At 42.6% G+C, this 19,297-nt stretch overlaps 1 protein-coding gene across 3 annotated transcripts in view; it reads left to right on the top strand.

The window, feature by feature from the left end:
- BOLL (boule homolog, RNA binding protein) overlaps nucleotides 1–19,297 on the top strand; it is a 68,693-nt gene that overhangs the window by 15,872 nt on the left and 33,524 nt on the right. For 2 of the 3 annotated variants that reach the window (XM_081934352.1, XM_081934353.1), the window contains exons 2-3: nucleotides 15,971–16,114; nucleotides 17,698–17,789. In XM_081934352.1, the coding sequence (XP_081790478.1) occupies nucleotides 15,971–16,114; nucleotides 17,698–17,789 (236 nt within the window). The remainder of the gene's footprint in view (nucleotides 1–15,970; nucleotides 16,115–17,697; nucleotides 17,790–19,297) is intronic. The other variant, XM_081934354.1, reaches the window with a different exon arrangement.

Here is a 19,297-nt window from a genome sequence, read left to right as displayed (position 1 = left end):
GAGACAAAAATCAGGCTGAGCGTGTGTCCCCCGTTATGGGTGGGGCCTTGAATTTACTGAGTTAGATCCATAGCTGTCATGGAAGCCATGAACTCCCGGGCTGACTCGGATGTCTCGCCAATGGAAGGCAGACTGAAATCCCCCAGGACCATGAGCCTGGGGAAATCAACCGCCAATCCAGGTAATACATCCAGCAGCTCCGGCAGGGCCGATGAAACGTAGCAGGGAGACAGGCACGTAACAAAAAGGCCCACCTGAGCTCCAAGGCCCCACTTCACAAAGAGGGACTCACACCCGCCTATCTGAGGCACAGTGACCTCCTGAAATCTGAGACTTTCCCTAATAACCACCACCCCGCCCCTGCCCTGGGCTCTCGGCTGGTGAAACGCCCGGAAGCCTGGTGGGCATAGTTCGCTAAGGGGCACACCCTCTCGTGGCCCAACCAGGTCTCCGTAATGCACGCCAGGTCCGCTTTACCTTCTTGTATGAGGTCGTAAATGAGGGGAGTCTTATGTACCAAGGACCTGGCGTTAAGCGACACCAGCCGGAGACCAGGGTCCTGTAATCCCGATTACCCGGGGGTGCGAGAAGGGCGAGAAGGGTCGGAACGCGCGATCGCTCTTAAACAGCAAACCCACGTCCTCCGAACATCATTTGGCCCTCGGCCCCCACCATATCTGCCTCTCCCACAAACAGTAGAGATGGTGAACCCCCCAATGGAATGGCTTAATGTCTCCCCCGGAATCCCAACCCTTCCTAGCCCTCCCAACCCGCGCCCATTAGTTAGCTCTGGCCTGTGCCCTGGCAGACTCCCCCCAAAGCCTGTCTGAGCCATCCGAATCAACCCACCCCTCCTCCCCTTAAAATTTGGTTTAAAAGCCCCTGTAAAAAACCCTTAAGAAGTCTCTTCTTCGCATGCCACCTCTCGGGATCCCAAGATCCGTCATTAAGGAAGCGTGTTGATAGGTCAGAAGGCCATCCCCGGGAAAGGGGGAGTTCCCGGAGGGAATAAAGTTCTGTCGCAGTATAACGTAGAGGAGAGTGTGGCATCAACCAAACGGGATGACATCATGGGGAGATGGAACGAGGAGATGACATGTTCACAGGGGGAACAGCCGGCAGTGTTCAAGGGGGTAGCAGGAAGCTATGTTCATCATAAAAATAGTCGGTGTTAGGGACAATATGTAAGGGTAACGGACAGCTGTCCAAAATCGCAGCAGATGCTAGCTTGCGAGCTGGTGAAGCGGCCAGTGATGGCGGCAACGAGGACAGTGGCGGCATCGGCGGTTGCTCCAACTCCGACTTCAACAGCTAAGCTCCGCCCATGCCAGCCACACTCACATCCATCGCCAGGCCCGCACTCTGTTGACCCAGTCCATAATATCACAGGAGGGGGGGCCAAATGGCACAGTACGGTGGCCCAGGCAACAGCGGTAATACCGGGGGGACACAACAAAGGACCCCCTCCACTCCAACTGCGCCAACGCCAACTCCCGAAGCCATCTTCCGCTGGCGTTAGTATCCATGCCAGCTGCCTCAGCCCCTCCCCGCTGATCTAATTTATCATGTTCATAAGCAAGGAGGGGGGGAAAGCAACCGGGATAACACCACGACGTGGGGGGCGGCAGCTGTAGAGACCCCAGACCGGGTGTCCTGCCACCACCACCAACCATACCCACGCCGGCTGCAGAGACCCCGGGCATCCCGCCCCAGCTACTGACCACACCCACGCCGGCAGCCGCTGACACTCTCCATTCTCCTTTCACCGCTAACCGCCCCATTTCACTCACGATAGTCCGGCTATAATGCAGGACATCGCAGCTCAAGGGTATCCCCGAGGTCCCAGGAAAGTCTCATAACTGGACCTGGAAGCAACGATGGAATAGGGTACCCCTGCAAGCCCCAAGAAGGACAATCAACTCCCCGAAGCTCTCCTCAAACATGACAGGACACCATCTTGGGCATGCGTAGATCCGTCTTCATGGTCAAGAATTGTTTTTTAAGTCAGTCTCTGAGCAAATAGGCAGAAATTAGCCCATGCTTGGCTTCTCCCGCAGCGCACGGAGAAAGAATGTCTCAGGTAAGACCAATGTTCCTTCCCTTTCAGGACTCCAGATGCTGGTGTCTTATATTCTCCTCATGAAGAGTAGTACTATGGAGCACTTGTGGGTGATTTCAAGCCCCTCCTTGACCGAAGAAGAATTGTAAAAATCTGATCTACATGGTGGCTCTTCATTCTATTGAAGTTAACAACTCTGCTTCAGTTTGCCATTTCTTCCCTATAAGTCCTCAAGTAATCAGATTCCTGATTGCATTTTTAGGTTTTAATGCTTAAAATGTGGACTGAATAGTTCATTGCCTCCAATAATAGAGCTACAATGTGTATGGAGTCATGATGAATATTGCTGATTTTTTCTTCAATTATCTGCTGAATTTCTTATAACAATTCACTTAAGGTAGAACCCATTCCAATTCAGTTCTGATTGTAATAAACCTGTCTGTCTGAGACAGCGTTGCTTTGCAGATTACATTGCAAATGCCCTAGATAGGAAAGAACTTCTTTGGCATAATCACAGCATAAAGTGGATAATAAGGTCTAATACATAATTCTGTCAGTTTTTTCCTACTAGTTTTATTGTTCCTACTAATTAAGATCCTATATCCTATTAAGTTATATCTGGAAACTGGTTTGATCTTGTTGATAGAAAAGAAATATGGTTCAGTCACCAAGCATATCAATTGGAAAACGACTAACAGAATCCGGAAACAGTAGTGTAGAATCTATTAGTTTCTTAACTAGAACCATTCTAGTACAATCGTTTGCCACTGTAAAAGAAATAAATGAGAAACCACAGTAAGAAATAAATGAGAACCACAGCAATATTTATCTTTTCATCATGTCTGTCATTATCATCCTACTGAATTCAATGCTTTGTTAAGCTGTTTGCCATGCATTTAAAATACATTGTGAAATAGCCCCTCTTCTCTCACCTTATCTTCAGAAACATTTGAATTTGTCGTGTTCATAGCAAGCAAAGTAGACGTATTCTTCTGTATGTGATAGGAATGATCATACATACAAATAGACCTCTATGATCAATGTGTAATTTGTAAGGAGAACCTCTATTTTATTATGTCAGACTTGATCCCAAACAATATATTACAAAGGTGTGTTGCTTAAAAAAAAGAAAAAAGTAAGGCTTCCTCATTAAAGCAACCATTGATGACCTATAGTTAAGTAGAAGAATCCACTCATTTGCCAAAAATATAGCCAATCATATGTAAACCAATACTATATGTATATTCAGTATTACTTGAATTATATTGTATGGAAACTTTGAATCCATGTGTTTATATAGTTTTGTCAATTTCACAGTGCTATATATAATGCCAAATATTTTAAAAAAACAGAAATATGAAATGTTAACAGTTTATAGTAAAACTGCATCATAATTATATAACAAACTGTAAAATGATAAAACTTTTAAAAATATCTTTTTGATAATACTATTGTAATTTCATAGTGTTTCAACAAGTATTCATTGATGTTGGAAGGTTTCAAAAATATTTTTTGTTAGTTTAGATATAGCATTTTGAAATAAATTTAGAAGCAAGCATTGTAAATGAGAAAACATTCAAACTGATTTATTAAAAATTATCAAAAGTCTGGGAACCATTCTAATAGTAAATAAGCTTTGTCAGGTAGATAAGAGTTCTCTCCATTGTTGTTATTTTATCCCTGTACATCTACATATTTGATTTCCACTGTTATTAACCCTTAAATATGACAAATCTCATTTCATTACAACAATTCTATAAATATTTGAAGGAAGAAAATACAGCTAATGTTTAGAACAATTCATTTAGTGACTATTCAAAGTTACAACAGCACTGAAAAAAGTGACATGATCATTTTTCACACGATTTTTGTACCCTTCCATGGTCATATGATTAAAATTTGGATGCTTGGCAACTTGTTTATGTTTATGACCGTTATAATGTCCTGGGGTCACGTGACCCCTTTTTGCGACCTTCTGAAGAGCAATGTCAATGGGGGAAACCTGATTCATTTAACAACTTTTATTATCTTAACAAATGCAATTATGCACTTAACAGGAAAAGTCCTAAAATGGAGTGAACTCACTTTAAAAATGTTTCACTTAGCAACATAAATTTTGGGCTCAATTGTGGTCAAAACTCAAGGACTACCTCTATAGAAATTAAATTATTGGGCTTCAATATAATGATAGTATTACACATGATGATTTTTAAAAATTTATATTATTTTAAGAAATTACTCTGTAAGAAAATACTGTCGGTTAAAATTTCTACCCCCACAAAATGGATTTTTTTTAATTGTTTCATGTTTGTAATCTATAGTACAGTAAATATTTCTTTGTTAAACAACAGTAGAAGAAATGTGAGTTCTCCTATTATATGGTTCTGATACTATCAGTATGTTAATGTATTTCAAATATTGGCTTTTAATTCCTTTTGCTGGTAGGAATATCTAATAAAAGGACATAATAAATGATAATATGAAAATCACTAATAATCAGTGCAGACTAGATCTGTACCTTCAAATCTTTACAAGTTTATATCTATAGTTTCTGAAGCATTCCAGAAAAATACTATTATCAGAATTGTTTAGTGGAAAATTTCAAATAATAATAGTACCAAATAATACAAATTATTTAAATATGTAGTATGATATATTTTGGCAATAAATACATTACTATGTGAAGAAGACTAGATTGCAAAATTAATTTTATTGTTATTTATGTTTATAACTGTACCTTATTTCTGAATTGCCTACAGTATATGATTGAACTTTTGTACTATTTTTTTCAGCTTTGTTTTCAACAGACTCGGGAAGAATGACCTTGTTGTTCTGTTGCTCATAGCACATTATGCTATGCTAATACTTCCTGTGCATGCTTTACATACACTACACTGGACCAATCAGATATTCAGGACAATGGTACTTTTGTGGAAAATAAATTAACAATTAGGAACCCTGAGATAAATAACTTTTATTATTAATGGATTTTTGATATTTTTGTGATTCAATCTGTACTATCAATATGTACTTTCAAAGTAGAGCAGTTTTAGAGACAGAAGGAGGTGAGAGGAAAGGACTACATTTGAGACTATAAGTGAATACAAGAACATTCCACATTAGTTCTTTATTGAATAATAGCTGAAAATAGGTCATTATTTTAGTGATGGGGGATTTTAACCTGCCATCGATGGGAGAAGCATCAGAGGGGGTTCGGGAGTTCATGGCTTCCATGACAGCCATGGACCTGACTCAAATGATTCAGGGCCCAACACACGAGGGAGGACACACTCTGGACCTTGTTTTTGTCTCTGGCCAGTGGCTGAGTGATCTGGGAGGAGGAGACTTAACCATCACTCCCCTGTCATGGTCAGATCACTCACTCCTTCGTCTTGACTTCCCTGGTGCTACCTCCCGCTGCGGGGAGGCGGAACCGGAAAGTTCCAGATGGTTCCGCCCCAGGCGCCTGATGGAACCTGATAGGTTCCAGACGGAGCTTGGGCCACCTCCTGTAACCTTGACCCGCCCCCGGGTAGAGGACCTGGTGGTTGCGTGGAATAATGCAACTACCGGGGCCTTGAACCGGGTGGCGCCTTTGCGGCCTCTCCGGCGGCAACGATCCACCCTAGCCCCTTGGTTTACCGAGGAGCTAAGGGTGATGAAATGCCGCAAGAGACGTCTAGAGAGTCGTTGGAGATCATCTCGCTCCAAATTTGATCGAACACAGGCACGAGCCCATTTAAGGACGTACCTTGTGGCATTGAGAGCGGCCAAACGCCAATATTGTGCCACTCATTGCATCCGCGGAGAACCGCCCTGCCGCCCTGTTTCGGGTGTCCCGCTCCCTCTTGTTTCAGAGGCCGCGGGAGGCCCCCCTACAGGGCAGGGCAGAGGAATTTGGTAAATACCTGCAGGATAAAATCGCTCAAATCCGGAGAGATTGGGTTCCTGTCAGTGATCCAATGGAGACGCCCATGGCGAGTCTTGAGGAATCGATCTGGGAGGAGTTTGACTTGGTTGCCATCGAGGATTTGGACAGATTGCGTGGACGACTGCGACCCACCACATGTTTATTGGAACCGTGCCCCTCCTGGCTTGTACTGGCATCCTGGGAGGTTACACGAGACTGGCTCCTGGGCCTAGTGAATGCTTCACTGAGCGAGGGGTCTCTCCCGGCCGCCTTGAAAGAGGCGGTGGTGAGACCCTTGCTCAAGAAGCCTTCCCTGGACCCTTTGGAGCTGGCCAATTATCGTCCTGTCTCCAACCTTCCCTTTCTGGCGAAGGTTGTAGAGAGTGTGGTGGCCTACCAGTTTCCACGACATCTGGAGGAAAATGATTATCTAGACCCGCGCCAGTCCGGCTTCCGCCCCGGTCACAGCACGGAGACGGCCTTGGTCGCGTTGGTGGATGATCTCTGGAAGGCCAGAGATAGAGGTTGTTCCTCTATCCTGGTCCTATTAGACCTCTCGGCGGCTTTTGATACCATCGACCATGGTATCCTGCTGCGCCGGCTGGAGGGGTTGGGGGTCCGGGGCACCGTTTTGCAGTGGTTCGGCTCCTACCTTTCTGACCGGACGCAGCGTGTGTTGGCAGGAGAAGAGAGGTCGACCCTACGCCCCCTTGTGGGGTGCCACAGGGGTCGGTCCTCTCGCCACTCCTGTTCGACACATATATGAAGCCGCTGGGTGAGATCATCCGTGGTTTCGGGGTGGGATACCATCTGTACGCTGATGATACTCAGCTGTACTTTTCCACCCCGAACCACCCCAACGAGGCCATCGAAGTGATGTCCCGGTGTGTGGAAGCCGTACGGATCTGGATGGATGACAACCGACTCAAGCTCAACCCCTCCAAGACGGAGTGGCTGTGGGTACCAGCTCCCCGGTTCAGCCAATTAATTCCATCATTGGCCATTGGGGGCATTCAACTTGCCCCCGTGGAGCGGGCGCGTAATTTGGGCATCCTCCTGGATGCCCGGCTGTCCATGGATGACCATGTGACAGCCGTGGCAAGGGGGGCGTTCCACCAGGTTCGCCTGGTGCGCCAATTACGCCCCCTACTGGACCGGGACGCCTTACGCACAGTCACTCATGCGCTGGTGACGTCTCGCTTGGACTACTGTAACGCTCTCTACATGGGGCTTCCCTTGAAATGCACCCGGAGGCTACAGTTGGTCTAGAACGCAGCCGCGCGGGTAATTATGGGGAGTACTAGGTACTCCCATGTGACACCGTTCCTGCGCGAGCTGCACTGGCTTCCTGTGGTCTATCGGGTGCGTTTCAAGGCTTTGTTAACTATCTTTAAAGCGCTCCATGGCTCAGGACCTAGTTACTTGCGGGATCGTATTCTGCCCCATACATCCCTGCGACCAATTCGCTCGCACAGAGAGGGCCTCCTCCAGGTGCCGTCCACTAGACAGTGTCGCGGGGCGGCGCCTAGGAGTAGAGCCTTCTCTGTGGCGGGCCCAGCCCTGTGGAATGACCTCCCTCCGGATATTAGGAATACCTCTGACCTCCGCTCCTTTCGTATTAAGCTTAAGACCCACCTATTCCAAGCAGCTGGCCTGGCTCAACTTTGATCTAACCATATCGCTCCTGACAGGTTTTTAACTGGGTATTTTAATTATATTTAATTATCTAGGGGTTTTTAAATACTGTATTTTAATTGTTTTTATTTATCAGCCGACCTCCTCCTTGTGTGTGTCTCGGTATATGTCTCTGTTATATGTTTGTTTTGTCCACATATTTATTTCATATGTTTCATTGTACGCCGCCCCGAGTCCTTCGGGAGAGGGTGCGGCTAAGAAATAAATATATTATTATTATTATTACTACCAAATATAACAATATTTGAGTCTAATAAAGGTAAAAATGGCCTGGTGTTTGCCTTGAATTTACTAAAGTATGAAAACAATCTTTAGAGGGGGGGAAAGGAACAAACCCAACTGGATTTAACTGCTATATTTTTATGAGTGGAAATACGTGTTTAAAAAGGCGTATGTATGTATGTGTGTTACAATCCCTGGTATGCCCAAATAGGGGGGGGGGAGCTCACTACTCCCTCACAAATACATACCCTGGCCTAGCTGATAAGGAAGAGAGCCTGTGGCTTAGTGGCAATTACATCGGTCTAATATGCAATGCAGCCCTGGTTCGATTCCCAGTAAGGGTATGGCTAGCTGATGAGAGCTAAATAGCTTGAAATAGATCTATACTAGTCTCCCTTTATTTATTTATCAGTACAAATACAACATTATATATATATAATATACACAAATACTAATACTAATATTATAAATATTAATATTAATATTATAAACATAAATAATATAAATTAAATATACATATAGATATATATGAATGAATTAATGAATGAATATATCTATAAATGTTATTAACTATTAGTCGGATATCTGATTTCATATAAATTCATTTTTATGCAGTGGAACTCTTCCGAAACAATTTGAAATGTATAGCTTAAGTCATGAGATATTTTTTTAAAAGCTAAATGAAAAATGTTTTTAATGTACAATTTAATTATGTGGAATTCAATTTTTTATTTTAAATTAGTGTTTTACTTTCTAGGTTAAATGTAAGTTTCATTGTACAGATGAACTGTTCTAAGAAAAGAGAGGATACAAATATCCTATTTAATTTAATAAAACAGGCATAATGTTCATACATATTTTTTAAAGAACTTCAATATTTAATACACTTATAAAATAATAACTTTTAGAACTTTATAGAATTAAGAGTTCGGTACAGGTAATACCCAGATTATGAGCATTCTCTTAGGAAATGTTCGAAGTTACGCAATTAGCCCCCCCTAGCTTTTACAAACAAGTCCCGAAATTACGAATGTTGCAGCAGCATGACAATTGTTCACTCTTACGAACTACCACAGAGGCTCTGTAACATTCACCCCGCCAACACCCCCCCCAAACTCAGCTGGGTATTCACAGATACTTGCCTGTGGAGACTCACTTATCTTACAAATATCTCTCTGTCCCAGTTTCTTTGCCTGTTTCATTGCTTCAGGCTTTCAGTGCATTTGCAAAGAACAGGCCTAATGTGAGATTAGTAGTGAGATCTTGTGCTACTGATCTTGCACTTTAGGTCTCATTTCTCTGCGAATTGACAGTCTAGATCAGTGGTTCCCAAAGAGGGCGCTACTGCCCTCTGGGGGGGGCGGTGAGATGGATTAGAGGGGCGGTAAGAGGCCAGGGGGGTGGGGACTTCTGGTTCCGGTGGCTGATCGCAACGGGCAAGCTTTGCTCGCCCCGCGCTCTCCTGGTGGGCCCCTCACTCCTTGGGGGGCACAGGACGCCCCGTAGAGGCTCCTGCTGAAGGGGCGGCACCGCGGGGGATCCCCTGAGTCGGCGGCGGCCGGGGGGCCCCCCGCATCGCCCTAGGCACCGGGAAGCATGATGGGGAGGTGCTCCGGCGCCTTCGTGAGGAGGCTGCTGGAAGAATGAGCAATCCGAAGGACGCGGTTGCGGTGCGGTGAGGTGGAAACTTCTCCCCATTCCTTTATTTGCTTTTAAAGAAACTGCCAGCTATACCTAAAACTGCTTTCAACTTGGTTTGGAGAAGCGCGGCTGGAGGGAGGGGGATTTCCCCCCCCCCTCGGATAGGCGGCTGTAAACTGTTTTTGCTCTCAGCCCTGGAGGAGGAGGAGGGAGAGAGCCAACCAATGACTCCACGCTCATAGCAAGGGCTAATTTCGGATCATAACCCTACAAATGAAATGATGATCTGAAAACTTTTGGAACTTTGAAAACTTTCTTTTATGCCTCTTAACCCCGAAACTGGCAGGGCAAGATGGCACACTTCCGTTGTCTTTATAAACACTGAAAACTGACTCCACCTACAGAACTTCAGGCTTCCTGTCTTTGTCTCTGTGCTACTCAGACAAATCTCTTATTGGTTTGAATTCCCTGGAATAAGGACTTGTTACTCTAATACCAGAAACTGTGATCAAAATCTCCTTCTGCCCGGACCTTTAGTCTCTCGAACTCTCTTGGCGGTTTCCCCTCCCTGATTGATCTCTCTCTGTATTGACTTTGAACTCTTTATTGCTCATACAATGCCACCTAAAAAACCACCCCCGGGGAAGCCGGGCTTTGCTTCCTCTGCCCCGACATTGCAACATCCATTCCCAGTACACAATTAACGATAACATCCCTGATGCAGCCTAAAACTACTGAGACGGACTTTCAACAAATGTTTCAACAAATTTTAAAGGGACAAGAGGAGATAAAAAGTCAACTGAAGCAGATGAAAGAAGAGCTTAAAGAGAACCAGGACCAGACCAGTAAAAATTCACAGAGGCTGGATCTTTTGGAGGGGGGGGATGGCTGAGATGAGGGGAGAGATAGAAGGGGTGCAGAGGGGGAACAAAGAACTTGAGATCCACCAGATGAAAACAGAATGTGAAAGAATGTCTTTTTTTCTTAGATTTCAAAATGTGGTTGAGACAGATGATGAAGATTTAAGGGACATTATGACAAACATCTTGGCTGAATATATTCAGAAAGAGAAGCAGCAGATGGGGTGGGAATTAGACCTGGTTTATAGAGTAAATTCAGCATATGCTAGAACACACAATGTACCCAGGGAAATACACATTAAGTTTCTTAGAAAGACTACAGGAGATGAAATTCTGAGTGCACAAAAGGGGCAAGTTTTGAAATACCAAGATAGAGAAATAACCATTCTGAAACAGATCCCCAAGAAAGTGAGGGAGAAAAGAAAAAATTATTCACAATTAGCGAAGAAACTTTACCAGAAGGGGGTGTGGTTCAGATGGCTGATGCCTGAAGGTATGCTAATATTCTGGGAGGATACAAGAGTTAGAATTAACACAACCATAGAGGCACAGGCCTTTATGGAAAAAAACAAAGCACTCCTAGATAAACCAGATGATCTTACAACAGACATACAGGACACGGGAGGGGCCGGAGCTCTGCTGGCGGGGGGAGAAGGGGCAACACCAAGGAAACTCAGATCACAAAAATGAACAAGAAAATTTGCTTGATATAAATTGATTGAAACTACTATATGAATTTATATGCTGACTAAATATTCTTATTTTGTATTGAATTTTGTTTAAATGTATACCATGAGTATGGGGGGAGCGGACACCTGCCGCATATTGCAACTGCCAAAATTTGTAACCTTTTCCAGTACCCTTTTCCTTTTTATTTCCTAAAAACCAATAAAACTTTGTTAAAAAAAAAAAGATGCCAGAGGGGTGGAAGGGGGGCGGTAAGAGGCAAGGGGGGCGGCAAAGGAGTTCTGGAGGTGGCCTCCTCTAGCGAGCTATTCAGAACAAGTTTGCTCTCTCACCCCCGCCCATCCAGAAGCTGCTCGATCAATCGCTTCCCCCGCCCATCTGCACTATGCTAGCCCTACCCACCTACTGATTGGCTGGCTCACCAATCGCCCCGCCCGCCTCTAAGAGCCCTATCTAAACCCAGTTAACTTTTTTTCTCCTTGGCTTTCTATAGATAGGGCTCTTAGAGGTGGGCGGGACGATTGGTGAGCCAGCCAATCAGTGAGAGCAGGGCTAGCATAGTGCGGACAGGCAGGGGGAGCGAGTGACCAAAGGGAGGCCATTTCGCCTCCCTTCGCTCCCACTTTGTCTTGATGAGGTCGCTGCAGCTGCGGATGGACGGTGGTAGCCGGAGTGGTTGGGAAGCCCGGGGGGGGCGAGCGAGCGAGAGAGCTGCCTGATCCTCCATTGCTCGCCCGCCCCCCTGGGCTTCCCCATAACTCTGGCTACCTCCGTCTGTCCACAGCTGCAGCGACCTCATCAAGACAAAGTGGGAGGCGAAGGGGCCTCGGTGCCCTGCCTGATCTTCCTTCGCTCGCTCGCTATTTTGCCTGCATGGGGTGCCTCGGCGGAAGCCCTTTACTGGCGGCCAGACCTCCCCTCCCCGGGGCGACAGCACATCCATGATCACTGTGCCAGTAATGCTGCAGCCGCTCGGCCTGCAAAGAGAGGGAGGGAGTAAGAGTGAAGGGTGAGGGAGAGCAGCAGGGGCTCTCTGCAGGGGCTCTGCATTCCCCCCCTCCACCGGAGCCTTCCCAGAGGAGGTGGGGCTGGGGAATGTGGGGCGGGGAGGCTCGCTCTGGGGTGGGACTAGATGACCTCTGGGGGTCCCAACCGGCCCTTTTCACTCTGGAGACCAGAAGCAAGCAAGCAAACACACACACACACACACAGAGCAAAAGTGTCTGGTTTTGAATATAATCCCTAGTGCTTGGGGAAAAAATAAGAGGAACATTTGGATATACATTTTGAATTAACTTGGGAAGAAAATTGCTAAAATCACTTTTAGTTGTGTTCTGCATTAAAAATTCATGCAGTAGCATTTCTTGTTGAATTAGCAGAGTAATATTTACAACAGCCAGCTAAGATAGTTTTATCTGTCTTATAATGTGCGTGGGTAGAGGACTTAGGCATAAGTGCAATGTTTGCCTGTGATTATATAATAAATTCACAGCTTATACATTTGAATTAGATGTTATTCAATTCATGTTTAACCTATACTTGATATACCTGTATTCAATACATAAGGTGTTAATTATGTCAATGGAAGAGATAGGAAACTGCATTAGTGATATATACGTCAATGCGTTGATTTGTACTAAAAATGTTTAGTTTAAAGAAGTTATAAGGAATCACAAATATGAGTGTGGAAAATGTAATGTAGTTGTGGATGACCCTTTGCATGAGTTGTATTAGGAAAAATTAATAATAATAATAATAATAATAATAATAATAATAATAATAATAATAATAATAATAATAATAATAATAATAATAATAATAATAATAATAATAATAATAATATGATTCCCCAAAGAGGTAAAAGGCTACATTTTGCTAGAGTTATTCTTCCAAACTGTTGAGGAGGGGGATTGGACTCCATTGTCTATATTTCCCTTTCCATCCCCATGGTTCTTTAGTGAAAATTATAACCCAAGAACATATAGATCTGTTAAAATGTTCCCATTCTCACTTTCCATATTGGGAATCCCTAGGTACCATGCAATAATCTCATCAAATAATTCAAGCAAATGTTGGTGACATTGAGCTGAAGCCGATATTTCAATGAAGTTTGGCATGGAAAAATGTGCCACTGTATCCATAAAAAGAGGCAAAATCACTGCGTGTGAGGGAATTGAAATGCCCAATGGCCAACTAATTAAATGCAACGAAAATGAAGCCTACAAATACTTAGGCATTCTGCAGTTGGATAACATCAAGCATGGAGAAGTAAAAAATATTGTCAGGAGAGAGTACACCAACAGAGTTAGGAAAATTTTGAAATCTAAATTGAATGGTGGAAATACAATCAAGGCCATAAACACCTGGGCAATACCAGTTATAAGATACACAGCTGGTATAGTTAACTGGACACAAGCTGATTTGGACATTTTAGACCGAAAAACCAGGAAACTAATGACAATGCACTACAGTTTACATCCACGTGGTGATATTGATAGACTATACCTACCCCGGAAATCAGGTGGCAGAGGATTATTACAAGTGAAGCAAATAGTTGAAGAAGAAAAACATGCACTGGCTGATTATTTAAAAGAAAGTCAAGAACATCTATTAATCGAAGTAAAGAACAAAAATCTATTGAAGGCCCAACAGACGAAACAAGAATACAAAAAAGATGTGATAAAATTAAGAATGGAGAGTTGGCAGAACAAAGCATTGCATGGCCAATTTCTGGAAAAAATAAAAGATAAAGTGGACAGTGAAAAAACTTGGTTATGGTTAACAGCAGGTACATTAAAGAAAGAAACAGAGTCACTAATCCTGGCTGCGCAAGAACAAGCTATCCGCATAAATGCCATTAAGACCAAAATCGAAAAATCCTCTGATGATGCCAAATGTAGACTTTGCAAAGAGGCTGATGAAACTGTTGACCACATACTCAGCTGCTGTAAAAAAATTGCGCAGACTGACTATAAAATGCGGCACAATTCAGTGGCACAAATGATCCACTGGAATTTGTGCAAAAATTATAACATTAAAACAGCAACAAACTGGTGGGAACATAAGCCTGAAAAAGTCGTCGAGGGTCAGATGGTCAAGATCTTGTGGGATTTTCGCATACAAACGGATAAAATACTGGCGCATAATACACCAGACATCACACTGGTTGAGAAAAATAAGGTTACAATCATAGACATCGCAATACCAGGTGATAGCAGGGTCGCCGAGAAGGAATATGAAAAAATCACAAAATACCAGGACTTAAAAATCGAAATCCAACGATTATGGCACAAACCAGCAGTGGTAATTCCAGTGGTAATCGGCACACTGGGTGCTATTCCAAAAGCACTGGAATTACATTTAAAACAGTTAAAAATTGACAAAATCACCATCAGTCAAATGCAAAAGGCTGCACTGCTTGGATCTGCACGTATATTACGAAAATACGTTATGACGTCCTAGGCCCCTGGGTGGGGCCCGACTAGTAATTAATGCCAAATCCGGCGAAACAACTGGCCGCTGTGATACACTTCTGATAATAATAATATGATTCCCCAAAGAGGTAAAAGGCTACATTTTGCTAGAGTTATTCTTCCAAACTGTTGAGGAGGGGGATTGGACTCCATTGTCTATATTTCCCTTTCCATCCCCATGGTTTTTTAGTGAAAATTATAACCCAAGAACATATAGATCTGTTAAAATGTTCCCATTCTCACTTTCCATATTGGGAATCCCTAGGTACCATGCAATAATCTCATCAAATAATTCAAGCAAATGTTGGTGACATTGAGCTGAAGCCAAAGTTCAAGAAATTGCACCAAGAGTTTTAGTTACAGAAAGAAATTTCTGATCGCTATCCTGCACTATGTAGAGTGGTTAAAAAGCTCCTTGTTGCATTTCCAACATCATATTTGGTGGAACATGGCTTCAGTGTGGTCTCCAAGCAAAGAAATCGACTCCAGATTACTGAACATGGTGATTTAAGACTCCTGCTATGTGACTTAAAACAAGACATTGGGAAACTGGTATCACTTCATCAAGCCATCCATCACATTAAAAATTTACTGAACAGTAAATTTTACTGAGTTTACTAAGTTACTAGTTATTAAGTTTCTTGATAAATGACTATCCGACTTTGAAAACCTGGTATCATTGGATCATGTTCAACAATTTTGTTGAATTAACTAACTACAAAGGTTTTTAAATTGGATTTTGAATAAATGTGCAATTAATTGTTACAGTTTTGAATTTTACTGTTACTATCTTTATTCCTTCATGCAAATCCCCCAGTCATATGACTCCCCCAGCCACACCCATCAAGCCACGCCCACAGAACCGGTCGTAAAAAAAATTGAGTTCCACCACTGGGTGGGGGGCACTGAGGATCAGTTTGTAGCACCAAGGGGGCGGTGGACTGAAAAAGTTTGGGAACCACTGGTCTAGATGCTTGCAAACTTCAGAGCAGGTGCATCCCTCCAAAGCTCTGTTCCTAGCAGCAAAGGTTTTTTGCACTGGGCTGCCAAAGCCTACAGGGACGCAATCTTCCTGCAGGTTTTGGCAAGGAAGCTTTGCTGATGAGAAAGGAGACCAGAAGGGGCGCGCATCCTTCCGGGATCCTCCTTTTTCATTGCCGAAGACTGACTCAAGCAGTTCGCCGGCAAGAAAGAAGGCACAGAAGGGCGTGTAACTGAAGGACTACCTGTATATGAAAAATAATACAAGAGAGAAACTTTTGGTATTGTAGCATTAAATTACTTCTGGATTAAAGTTAAAATGCTTCCATTCTCTAGAAATGATTATAACTATTGTTTGTTATTTTTTTCATTTTAATTTTTTGAAAATCCATAATATATTAGATTGAAAATATATTTAACAAGAATATGTTCTTTTAAACAGCAAACTGCAAATCAGATGCAAACTGATTCTTTGTCTCCATCTCCTAAGACTGTGTCGCCGGTGCCTTTAACTAACACCACCAGTGCCCCAAGGTTTGGAACAGTTATTCCTAATCGAATCTTTGTTGGAGGAATTGATTTTAAGGTAATTTGGATGACTGAATAACAGTCCAACTTTTATTGTAATAGAATTGTTTTTATATTGTTACATATATCTAAGAATTTATTCTTATCATTTTATTGTCTGGTAGATACAGAAAATAAGTGTTACTTCTCCCCCTTCTCATCCCTTTGTTGTTGTTACTGTCTAATAAAATGGTATTGTCATTACAGTAGATTCCAGTCTCCCACTCTATTTCAGTAGGTTGGGGATTTTCCAGAACAAATTTACTAGTGTCTTTGTGAAGATAGAGAGTAGGGAATCATCCTAACTTATTAGCCATGTTCTCTGATAGTTCTACCTTTTATTTTACTGTTTTTTAAATCTTTCATTCACCCATAAATTCACTCAGAAGTATTTCACTTTTTAGTTTTTCAAATTATTAATCTTGAGTTTGAAAATATCCAAGTAGTATCCTTGAACATATCCAGGTAACATCTTCTCACTGCTTTCATCCACAGGACCTTCTATTGACACTTTTCTATGGAAATGCACACTTTTCTATGGAAAGGTGTGCATTTTTTCCCTATAAGCAATTATGAATGAGAAGATGTATGTTGAGAGAAGTGTAAACTAGCCACTTCCAATCTATTCAAAGGCCAGTGTTGCAATTGACTAAGAGCAAAAGCAAAAATATCTATATTCTTAGACATTACATAAAACATACATATTTGAAAATATATTCCCTTCCATCACAGCTTAGTAAAATATCTAAATATGCACCCAGCATTAAAAACTTAAAAGTTCTAATAATGAAATATTAACTCTTAAATATATTATTCAATTTATAGAGAGAGCCATCATGGCAGAGTGGTTAGAATGCAGTACTGCAGGCTAATTCTGCCGACTGCCAGCTGTTCCATTCTCACCGGCTCAAGGTTTACCTATCCTTCCATCCTTCCGAGGTCGGTAAAATGAGGACCCATATTGTTGGGTTCAATATGCTGACTGAAAACTGTTTAGAGAGGACTGTAAAGTACTATGAAGCAGTATGTAAGTCTCAGTGCTATTGCTATTCGTTGTATCCTGTTCAGCACTTTGTTTTTACAAAACGCTTCTAAGGTGATTCATTTTTTTAAAAAGTCGAATCCTTCCCATTTTATTTCCTGTAATAACATTTCTTTGTGTGCCTTTGCAAAGTAACTTTTCTGAAAAATGGTCTTGAAAACCATTCATTATCAGGCATGCCAACATATCCAAAGAAACTGCTGATTTTTTTTCTCCTTTTATTATTTCCCTTTAAAAAAAACAAATTTCAGAATACCATATGAGATGGAAGTGGAAATTATATACAATATGGATAAGTCTAGAAGAATTGGCCCACTTTAGAAAAGACTGTAGGTATACTTATTGCACAAACTGCTGAAGAATATAATTGGAAAGTAATGTAACTTTCAAAATAGTGTGTAAATGGATAGATTGAAATTAGTTTTGATTGAGCAAACATGCCAATTATTAAAAGAATGTCAATATTAAGTGATAATTGTATTTAACTGTATTTACTAGCATTATAAGATACAGTCTTATTCTTTCTCTCTTCCCCCTCCCCCTTTTATTTATTTTAATAGACTAATGAGAATGATCTGAGGAAATTTTTTTCCCAATACGGCTGTGTAAAAGAAGTAAAAATAGTAAATGACAGAGCTGGAGTATCAAAAGGGTTAGTAAACTAAAACATTTATTAAATTAATATACTGCTGAGAAACCGTATATAGTCTTCCAAAAATTAAGAGCATGGCGTAGAAGTCCTTCAAGTCTGTAATTCTGTAAGCAAATTATCTGGAAATAAGTTTAAAGTTTAAACAGTGTTAGGTTTCTTAGTAATAATGTATATTGGTAGTTTCATCAGCTATGGTTTCTGTTTCCATTCTAATCTGTTCCTAAAGTGTTGGCTATCATCTTCTGGGTTTAGTAGAAATATTCACAGATTTACTCTTCAATCTTCATTATTCAGTTTGAAGAAATTGAAATGATATTCCAAACTAAACATACTGCCTGTAATATGTATTACCACCAGTGTTCCCTCTAAGCTGCGCGGGTGCGCGGCCGCGCTGGTAGCAACAAAACACAGCGCAGCAGTTTCCAACTGCCGCGCAGGGATCTTTAGCATGATGGACTTTAAGCTGCAGGCGGCTAGGAGGCTTCTGTCAGCTGGACACACCCAGAGGAGGGTGGGCCTTTGGCCAACAAAAATGTGGCCGCCTAGGGTTATGATTGGGCTCCCTCCGCCGGCGCGTGGCTGATTGACAGGGAGGCGGTTCCCTTCTGGATCAAAGTTACTGAGGGGCGGAGCAGCGGCAACAGCAAACTCTCTGCGGGACGTGCGGAGGATGCTTCCGTCGCGGTTTGTCGGCTAAGCCCCCTTGGCTGGGCTCCCCGCTGTTGGCTCCGCTTCCGAGATGCGGATGTGTGGGAGGCGCTCGCCACGCAAGCAAGTGGAAACCACGCCGGGTGGGCACATGTCTGAATCCAGCCTCTGCGTTCGGAGCATTGGGGCTCTAGGTTTTTTCCGCAGGAAGGGGGAGTCAAGCTGGTGCTCCGCGGATTTTATTTGATTTGATTGCAGGAAAAGAAAAAGAAAACAGAGGCTTCTTGATCCGCCTAGACCAGAAACTCAAAATCCGGAAAATTAACCTTGTTTAGGAAAGTTTTGCGCTGATGGAAAAATTGTGTTTTCCAGTGAAAGTTTTTCCTACTTTTCCTTGTTTGCTTTTTTGGCCTCTATTCCTTCTCTTCTTTCCTCTTTTCTTTCTTCCTTTTTTCTTTCTTTTTTTATTTCCTTCCTTCCTTCTTTCTTCCTTTCCTCTTTCTCTCTCTTTCTTCTGCCTCTTTTTCTTATCCTCCCTCCCTCCTCTCCTTTCTTTTTCTCTTTCTCCTCTTCCCTTTTTTGTCTCTCTGTCTCTCTCTCTCTCTCTCTGTGTGTGTGTGTGTGTGTGTGTGTGTGTGTGTATCTCTCCCTTCCTCCCTCCCCCTCCCTCCTCTCCCCTCTTTGTTTTTTTCTTTATGTGCCCCAATTGCTAATCTACATCAATTGGTAATTTATTCATAACTTGCTAATATCACTGCAGACTATTGGATAGTAAGGGGGAAAGTATAAAGCATATAAAGTAATTCATAGTATGGAAAATGTGGATAGAGGGAAGTTTTGATCCTTTTCCCATAGAGAGT

This window comes from Natrix helvetica, assembly GCF_964273705.1.
Source record: "Natrix helvetica genome assembly, chromosome: 1".
Taxonomy (NCBI): domain Eukaryota; kingdom Metazoa; phylum Chordata; class Lepidosauria; order Squamata; family Natricidae; genus Natrix; species Natrix helvetica.
Note: the sequence above shows the minus strand (reverse complement) of the source record. Positions and strands in the feature narration are given on the sequence as shown.